At 39.6% G+C, this 9,621-nt stretch overlaps 2 protein-coding genes across 2 annotated transcripts; both read left to right on the forward strand.

Annotated features, from left to right (window-relative positions):
- On the forward strand, window positions 1-973 carry rgs1 (regulator of G protein signaling 1). The gene is made up of 4 exons (XM_063462604.1): window positions 1-33; window positions 234-318; window positions 405-571; window positions 797-973. The coding sequence occupies exons 1-4, from the start codon at window positions 1-3 to the stop codon at window positions 971-973; spliced, it is 462 nt and encodes a 153-aa protein (XP_063318674.1).
- A 6,957-nt stretch (window positions 974-7,930) lies between these two features.
- LOC134616880 (regulator of G-protein signaling 13-like) lies at window positions 7,931-9,621 on the forward strand. The gene is made up of 5 exons (XM_063461941.1): window positions 7,931-8,072; window positions 8,172-8,231; window positions 8,329-8,390; window positions 8,487-8,653; window positions 8,764-9,621. Exons 1-5 carry the CDS (start codon window positions 7,990-7,992, stop codon window positions 8,947-8,949), a joined length of 558 nt encoding a protein of 185 aa, XP_063318011.1. The 5' UTR covers window positions 7,931-7,989; the 3' UTR covers window positions 8,950-9,621.

A 9,621-nucleotide genomic window follows, 5' to 3' on the forward strand; every position in this document is an offset into this window, starting at 1 on the left:
ATGTGGAAAATGCCAAAAGGCTTTTCATTCACTGTAAGTCTAACTTTGGACTGTGTCTATTTCTGAAGGGGTCTTGTATTGATAGGAGGTTGCTCTCAGGTGCTTGATGCATTTAACGAATCTTTGAGATGTCTTAAAAAGACGCTTTGCAGGTACGGTTTGCAGGCGGGGTGTTGTAATGTGGGGGGTCACAGACATTTGGGCTAGTGATAGATCTTAATGCTCTTTTCAAGGGTAGATTCTGTTGCTTTCCCACGGATCCACTGGGGGATGTTGAGACTTGGAGTGAGTCTGTGGACAAAGTCCTCAGCTGTAAAGGTGAGAGTCTCTTCTGATTCTGTATGATATATATTTGCTTGCATGTGCATGGTTCCCGCTCGCTTACTCTGGTCTGTGACTTCTAGCCGGGCAGATAGCTTTCCGGGAGTTCCTGAAGTCAGAGTACAGCGAGGAGAATATACTGTTTTGGCTCGCCTGTGAGGAGTACAAAAAGATTAAGACAGTCCCAGAGATGATCTCCTCCGCCAACCGGATCTACTCTGAGTTTGTCCAAACAGAAGCACCAAGACAGGTAAATAATTTGAGCATATAAAACAGGATTTTGCTGGAATTAAATTTTCATATTAATTTTTTTGCAGTTAGTAGATCTATAGTCACATAGCATCTGCAATAAAACTGTGCATTTCATGGTGGTAAAATTGCAAAAATGTAAGCAGATTTCTGTGCAGACAGACAGCAGGTGATGATGGAAGGAACACCTGTAATGTAGTTTTTGTATGACATTGCTTGATTCCAGATCAACATAGACTGCGGTACAAGAGAAAACATTACAAATAACATCTCCCAGCCGACCCTGACTTCGTTTGATACAGCTCAGAAGCACATTTACAGTCTGTTGGCCAGGGATTGCTACCCGCGGTTCCTAAAATCTGACATCTATCAGGGACTCCTGAGGAGAAACGATTCAAGGTGACTGTATTAAAAATGACGGCCTCTCAGGCTGAGGCTCATGATGTCTTCTGCTCAACTCTGATCTGCTGTAGCACTCTTTGATTTCAGTGTGGATAACAGGTTTATCCTATACAATCCAGATCCTTAGTCTAGTGGAGGTAGTTTTTTTTTTCTTAGTCTGTGTGATTTAGTAGCTTAAGTTGAATTTACAGCTTGTATTATACTTTATCCCTTAATTAAGTAAAAAAAAAAAGTGCCTATAAGTCTTTTCTTTTATTTTCTCCCCTCCCACATACAGTTAATAATGAAGATAATTCCTTTATTGTAAAGTATTATCAACGCTTTATATAACACTTCGTGCAAATATAAACTGTCTTACGCTCTGAGAACTTCCACTTTCTTATGCGAATAAATATTGTTACATTTCTGCCTCAGTTTTGTGTTCTATGGAACCTTTTCTTGTCAGCTTTGCATGCACTTCTTGAAATATCAAAAAACAAAACCTATTCAGCCAAGTGACATCCGGGTGTGGTCTTTTTGTATGCAATGCAAATCACCTGGGTTCCTGTAATGTGGTCATTTGTCACACAAACAGCAGATGGCAACAGAGTTCTTTACGTCGTTCATTAAACAAGAAGCACAGCCTGGGGACAATGAAATACTTGAGACTTCCGCTAAAGTTTGTGTGTCATCTGCTCGGCAGTTTTAAGAAGTCAGAACGTTTACGTGAAGAGGAACTGCATGAATCAGGAGTCTGAATCTTTATTTGCCTCATCAGACGTGGGCTTGTGGGTGTGCACTTTCAGTCACAACTAAGTTAGTTTCATGTTATCCCTAAAAAGTATTTTATATCCCTTCAAAATGTTGTGAAGCAGTACAGTTTTTAGAAAGTATGACACAGTTCTCCTCTGTGTTTGTTTATTTCTTGCAGGGAGAGGGTGAACTTTACTAGCTCATATAATAGTCTATGCAAAAATAATGCAAATGGAAAAGAGCACACTGAAAAACAGGCTCTCTATTACTTTGTATTTAGACATAATGTTCAGGTCCACAAAAACAAGACAAAAAAAGAGAAAATGTTCATATGAAGGTAATATGAATCAACATAATGAATGTCAAGTACAAAATATCACTTTTTCACTGATGTCCCTTTTTTGTTTGGAAAGTGGATGTGGGCGCAGCATGGTTTCTCCGTATGACTACTCAGCGGTGGATGGACATTTTTTTTCAGTTTCTGTTGGTGGTACTGAATGTGAGGGCTGGCGGGGGGATTTATTTTAAGAGCTGTTTCAGATGTTTGAAAGACGGCGTTGTTTTGTGCAGACATATTGCCGCAACTTCCTCTTCTTTGAGACAACACTGGTGGCTCTCACCTCTTTGTGGGAGGAAGACTAAGTTCACTGGGTTTGAAAAACAGGGTGTTTGCTCTACACACGCATTCACGAAGAAATGTGTAGCCGAGCAAAAACTGCAGGATACTGAGCGCAGGAAGTAATAAAGACAAAAACGAAAGGTTCTGAAGAAAGTTTGGGTTCTCACAGTCACAACATTTGGAGGAAATTCACGGATGGGTGTTGCAACCGGTAAAGAAAATGAGATAACAATAACAGTAATGTCACCACAGGCACATCTGCATTTTGACAGAAAGTGTTTCCTGTCACTCACAAGAAAAGTACAGACAAAGCACTGTACACCTCAGGAGAAACTGATTACATTTACCGCTACACATGAATGAGGTTATGTACAGCTCCTTTTTTTTCACAGACATGACTGTTGTTAGTTGCTCTTTTCCCCTCCATGCATTCCTAACATGTTCTTAACATTTGTTAACTCTTCAGCAGCCAGTGGCTTTCAGTTGATTTCACAACAGAGGGAATCTTGTGAAATCGTGCGAACATCTATTGCAGCCATAAAGATATTAGGATTCATTCTTTTAGCTGAGAGCGTAGATTTACTGAAACTTTACAGCAAAACATTACAAGTGAGTGAGGTGAAAGAGTAGTATGACGCTGAAATCAAAAGCAGATGATGAAAACAAATGAAAGGTTATCGCTAAAAATCTCCAATAGCAGACTACCAGGTACAGTAAAGCAGCTGAGAGAGGCTTATTGCTATAAGGCAGGCAGCTACATCAGTACTAAACTAAAATACTTCAGCAACTGCTGGGTGATTTTTTATTTTATTCATTTGTTGATGCTTGTTGATGATTTCCAGACAATAAATTCAACTCTATCTTTCTTCTCATGTTAGCTTTCTGTCTTAAGAACACACTAACGACAACAGATTAAAATTAGCCTGTAAAGCTAACCTTTTTTTTCTTTGACACTATCATTAGTCATATGAGCAAATAAATGAACTTAAAGTGCCCCAATGGCACGGCATTTGTGTTTTTCAATGCTGCTAGACAGACTGCTGTGGGAACAGACAAGAGCCATATTTGTAGCATACTGAATAGCATTAGCATTGCAGTCATGCTAGGATGCTGAAAGTGGCACTCTTGGTTCAAACACCATGGGTACTGATGACTGTCACTTTGTCTTTGCCCTTAAATGTGGCTTTTAAACAAGTGAAACAGCAAAGGGGCGCGCCAAGAAACTAACCCACAGTGTTCATCTGTGAAGCACACTTATATCTGCTGAGTCATTTTACAAGATAGTTACAAAAGGAAGACAGAGAGCAACGCTGACCCATTTTTTAGAGCAGCTAGAACCCTTAATAACTGGTTTCTAAGTAAAAAGGATTTTACAGTCAATTAGTGAATGACAGCTGTAAGGAAACCTCAACTCTTCTCAGAGATGCAGGGTTAGCAGCTGTTTGGCCTTCTCCTTGTTGAGGATTTAGTTATACACTACAAGAACTATGATACAATATGATGAGGCATAACTGGAGCATAAGTGGACAATATTCATTCATACAATTTTTTGTACATTTCGCAATAAAATCGCATCCGTTTACTGATAATAATGAGCTAATAATAGAAAGTACTACTATTTAATATTTGACACACCAAGTGGCTCCAGAAATTAAAACATACATGAATTGTCCAAAGAAAAAGAAAGAAAAACAGGAAACAACTGTTATGAACAACTGTTCATAAAATGTTATTAAGGTCTCATAAAGGTGTAACCTAACTGACTAGTATTTCATTGTAAAGTTAACGGTCATTAAAAAAAGGGGAAAAAAAGAAGAAGAAGAAGTTGACCTACATCTCCCACCTGAAGTGCTTATCTGTGTTATCTGTTGCTTACATCACTGGGATTAAACTGGGGCACAAAAAGAGAGGAACTAAAACTAAAATGTATATAAATTTAAGAATACAAAGGGGTTACTGGAATTTTAAAAACACTCTAGACCTCCAGAGAACAGATGAAAGTTTCCTGTCAACAAAGAAGCAGGAAGTAAAGAGTGAAACAGTTTCACGACTTGTTGTCTCTTAAGAGGTTTTGTTGGACAGGGGAAAGCCAAATTGTCACAGCTAACAGGCCTGTGGAAGGATTAAGGATGCTAATCGAGGACGTTAGTAGTTTTTCCTCCATGATGTTGACCGATGTCAGGTTTTAGATCAAAATGTTTCCCGAGCTTTACGTTTCTAAAATAAGAATAACTTTATTTATCCCGAGGGAAATTCTTTTGTCATGTACATGCTCAAAGTAACAGAAGAGACAGAGGAACAGATGAATAAGATATACAATATATACAATAAGAATAGTAGTATACAGTAATATACAGTAGGATAGTGCAAGACATAGTATCAAATAACTTTAACGAAGTAATATATATAACTATGTCCTGGAGAATGAATAACTTAACTAGCAGTGCAGGCGATTCTAGAAAGTGACATAGTATTGTGCAATAGAATAAAGGGAATAGCGTATGATGGGGGGATGAAAGAAATATTCAATAAGGTACTGTTGGGTAATATTGCACGGTCTGAAAGGGAACAGAATAACATTGGTAATAGTCTCATAAATAGTCTCTATAATAGTCTCTAAAACAGAGATTGTGTTATACTTTCTGTGCCTTTGAGCTTCAATTGTGTCTAAAATGGAAACACTGAGGGGGCTTAGTGGTCTAAGAATCACACCACATAACCCACACTGTCCCTGGTTTGGTTCCGACATGTGACCTTTGTCGTCCCCCTCTCTTTCCCCCGTGTTTCCTCTCTGCCTCCACTGGCAAGAGATTGTAAACAGAAACAAAACCCGTATTACAAAAGTCTGCCAAAAGACACAAGAGAAATTTACCACAAAGTGGTGCATAATGTATGAGGCAGTGTTTGAGCCGCAGTTAACGTATATACAAAAGAGGTGTGTCAGCATGTCAGCTGTTCTTGTATCATCTGACATTGAATCTTGAATTTGTTCACCATATGGGCGTCAAAATACTCATTTCTAGAAAGGTTAGGTGTCATGTGGGAGATTTATGAAACCATATAACATAGCTGGTTTAATTTGATTGCACAATCAGCTGCAAACACCAAGAGGGGGGGATAAACTTTTACTAAGTAACTGCCACAATGGCAAATTCAGTTCAGTTGAGTTCAATTTAATAAAACTTGCTTTAAGGCGCTTTGTATTGTAATATAGAGACCCCACAATAACAGAGAGAAACCCCAACAATCAAGCGAGCCCCTCTGTGCAAGTATAGTGCGAGTATAATAACTTCAGTTTTATCTGAATTTAGAAGCAAGTAGCAAATGCTACTAAAGAATGAAGGTCTTTAGTTAGCTTTGACAAATTTACAAATAGCCAAAGCAGAACTACGATATTGTATCAGGTTAGTTTATGTTTATTTAACATTTAGCAAATAGAGCTGTGGTGTCAAAGTCACTTTAGTTCCTGGTTTAGATGTACCCTAATTTGATATTAAGTGGGCAGATCAGTAAAAGAGCTGCACAATAACCTAACTTTCTTTTCATGTGATGCAGTACAAGGAAAGTTCACATTTAATACGCCATGCATATACCTTTCAGACTATGACTAGCGAGAGATATCTTATTATCTGTAGTTTAAGGAGCTTGAAAAAGAGAGCGACTTGACTTCTTTAAGCTTTTGTAAAGACATTTCAGCTCTCATCCAAAAGGCTTCTTCAGTTGTAAAACAAAAGGTAGAGGGTCACAGGTATTTAATACCTAGTGGCGGCTGTCCCTAAGAGGTACTCACTATTAATCACATGAGCCAAGGTTTGAACAAAGGCGTGGGTGATACCACTGGAGGTTTCAGGTGTAACCACTGTGAGATCTCGCGCTACTCTATCATGTGACCTGTTGAGGTCACCTGATGTGAGATGTAACTTGGGGCTGAGACACCTGGAAAGCGATCTCATGACTGCACTGTAGTTGGCAGACAGTTGGTGACATAAGCCACTCCTTCTGTTCGTTCACAGTGGACGTAGATGGCCTCTTTTACTTGTCTTTCAAACCATCTGTGTTCTCTGTCCAAAATGTGAATGTTGGCGTCTTTGAAAGAGTGACCTTTGTCTGTTGGGTGCAGATGTTCAACTGAGTCTTGTACTGTTGAAGTGGCTGACCGCTTGGTTTCCCCAGTGTAGAGGTCCGAGCACTCCTTGACACACTGCACAGCGTGCACTGGATTCCTTAGCTTGTGTTTGGAAGTTTTGTCCTTGGGATAAACCAGTTTTTGTCTGAGTATGTGGCTGGGTCCGAAGTGCACTGAGATGTCGTGCTTAGAGAAAACTCACATGAGTTTCTCTGATGAACCCGATGCATAAGGGATGACAACGTTGTTCTGCTTGTCACTCTGTTTCTCGCTAGTTGTTGTCTGACCTTTACTGTGGATCTTTACTGATTTGATGAAGACCCAGTTGGAATTACGACATGTTGTCAGTGTTTTCTTTAGGTGTATGTTTCTTTTTGTTTCCTTCGGGCTCAGAGGTAATGTTTTCTGCCCTGTGTTGCAGGGTCCTGATCACCCCAAGTTTGTATTCCAGAGGGTGGTGGCAGTCAAAGAGTAGCTACTGGTCTGTATGTGTGTTGGCTTCCCGTAAACTTCAGTGTTGAGGCTTACATCCAACTTTTTTCACACCTTGCCTCATGTGATGAGGCAAGGTGTCAAAAGGGACAGCCCCCACTTAGAACTTCCATGACCTGGATGACTGAGAACCTACAGAGACTTATTACCCATAGATAAGAAAAGCACAAACCTTCACATGTGTTGTAAAACTATTCTTTTACTTTTTATGATTGAAACAGTTTGTTAAGATCTAGACATATCTTTTTATTCTTTCCATGCATTTTCGTACCCATGTTACAAGATCATTTTTATACTTGCAAAGTCAATGGGCTGAGTTTCACACTTTGTCCATGTTTGACATTCCTGTATTAGAGGCTAGAGCTCACGGTGGTGTACGCACAATTGTAGCGCCAGACTCTCTGACTGTAGTGAACTCAGAGGTTATCATTTTCAAATGCAGGAACGTGTTTCTTCTTTTAAAAATAAAATATATATTTCAAGAGAGCAGAGGAATTTCTGCATTTAACTGGACACCGCTGCTTTAGCTAATGCAAAGATGTGCAGTCTTTCGTTATCTGGTGGATTTTTTGGCCCATATAATGCAAATGCCCAACAAGGCTAAGGAGCAAGAACATGCTATGTTTAAATTTGACTGTGAGAGCTGAAATAGCCTCAGCATCTAGTTCACAAATGTTTCCAAAAGTTAGAACAGTGGTACTGGCTCTCGAGGCAAAGTGGAATAGAGATTAAAGCATTTGCTTATCTACTGCAGAAATTTCCACTGGCCTATTTGCATCCACTGACTTTAAACCAAACAAGTAATGATGCACGTTTGAGTACAGTATGAACAGAAAGCTGTAGCTATTTGCTGTCTGTCTGTTTGCTCGTTTGCGTCATTCCCCAACTTCCTCTTTGTCGTGTGGTTGCTGCAGAATAATGATGTGACGCTCGTCTCTGCGGATATATAAGGCAACGCTGCGCGGGCTCGTCAAACAGACGCAGTTAGAGATCTCGTAACTCTCTAAGAGCTCAACATTTAGTCATACATGTACAAAGCACTGTTGCCATGCCAGGTCTAGTCACATCTCCAACAAAGGAGCTTCAGCACATCAACATGGACACTGACAACAAGAAGACAGAGAAATACAGGTAAAATTTATTCTGGCCAATCAATATCATCACATCTTGTCTTGTTTTTGTTTGAATATAAGTAAAATAGCTTTTGTTCGTTTCTGTTTGATTACCCAGAGGGGGAAACCTGAAGTATCGGCTGCAGTGTAAATCATCCCAAGCCACAAAAACTGAGGGGTAAGTGAGAAAAAACTACAAGCTAAAAGCAAACCCTGCTCATATATTATGCTTCATGTATGGATAACTGTGCTAACTTTATTCTCCTCATTTATAGGCTTTGTTTTGAAGATATGTCTCAGTGGTCACAATCACTTGAGAGGCTTCTTTCATCCAAATGTAAGTTAATCAATACACTGTCTCAGACTCATGTCTTAGTCACTAAATGTCGAAAACAATGGCTAACTGCAGATCTTTTTTTTTTACCATCTTTAGATGGAATGAAGATATTCCAGGCATTCCTGAAGTCGGAGTTCAGTGATGAAAACATTGAGTTTTGGGTGGTGTGTGAGGAGTTTAAGAAGATAAGAAATTCCTTCAGGATGTCATCCAGGGCGAAAAAGATCTTCAAACGCTACATTCAAGCTGAGTCTCCCAGAGAGGTATGCAGCTCTTGATAATCCAGACAGATTTATGGCACTTTACAGAACAAGGAGCGCAGGCTGCTTTAGTTTTTCTTTATTGGTCCTCATTATGTTTCCTCTGCTTCCAGATCAACATTGATCAAAAGACGAGGGAAAGGATCCAGCAAAACATAGAGGCGCCTTCTACAGTGTGTTTTGATGACGCTCAAAAGATCGTCTACGGGTTAATGGAGAGGGACTCTTACCCACGTTTCCTCAAGTCTGACATTTACAGGACTTTAATGGACTCCACGTCGCAATCAGTGAACATGTAAAAAGAAGTGACGCCTGAGACTTTGCGCCTGTAAAAGCTGGACTTTGACGCTACGCCCAGTACTGGACTACCTGAGAGGAGCTGTGATGTCTGCTTGTTTGTCCTGAGACTGGTAGTGATGGACACCAAAACTAAACCCAGTTCATTTCCATTACATTCATACTTTTCTAAAGAGTTGGAAAATAAATTGGGACTGGCTAAGACCTCGTCTGAACTTGTTAAAAAGACTTAGCTGGCACTTCAGTGAAATTCTGTGAGAAGAGTTTGCTAAGAAGCAGACAGTGTGCTTGGAAATGCTGTGTACAGGTCACGACTGCTTTCCCAAAACGCCACAGTTCTCTAAAGAGAATGCTGGGGACTTTCTGAGTGAGGCACCAGGAAGCATGTGTGGTCAACACCATCCACACAAAATGAAACTGCACAATCCGATATCTGCACATGCACATCATCTGAAGTTTATTGTTATTTCACTAAAGCAATAAAAAAGTAGATGTATCTAGATGTGGATATTATGCACAGCCTTGTGAATTTAAAATTTTTTACATAGTGACATCAGTGCTGACACAGTAAGCCGATACATTGTAATGATAGTAATCTATTATAAGCTATATGTTAAAAAATGTATTCCAGTTTGCGAATGTGAATAATAAATGGATTTGTGGCAAATAATAAA

Source organism: Pelmatolapia mariae, linkage group LG18, assembly GCF_036321145.2.
Source record: "Pelmatolapia mariae isolate MD_Pm_ZW linkage group LG18, Pm_UMD_F_2, whole genome shotgun sequence".
NCBI lineage: Eukaryota > Metazoa > Chordata > Actinopteri > Cichliformes > Cichlidae > Pelmatolapia > Pelmatolapia mariae.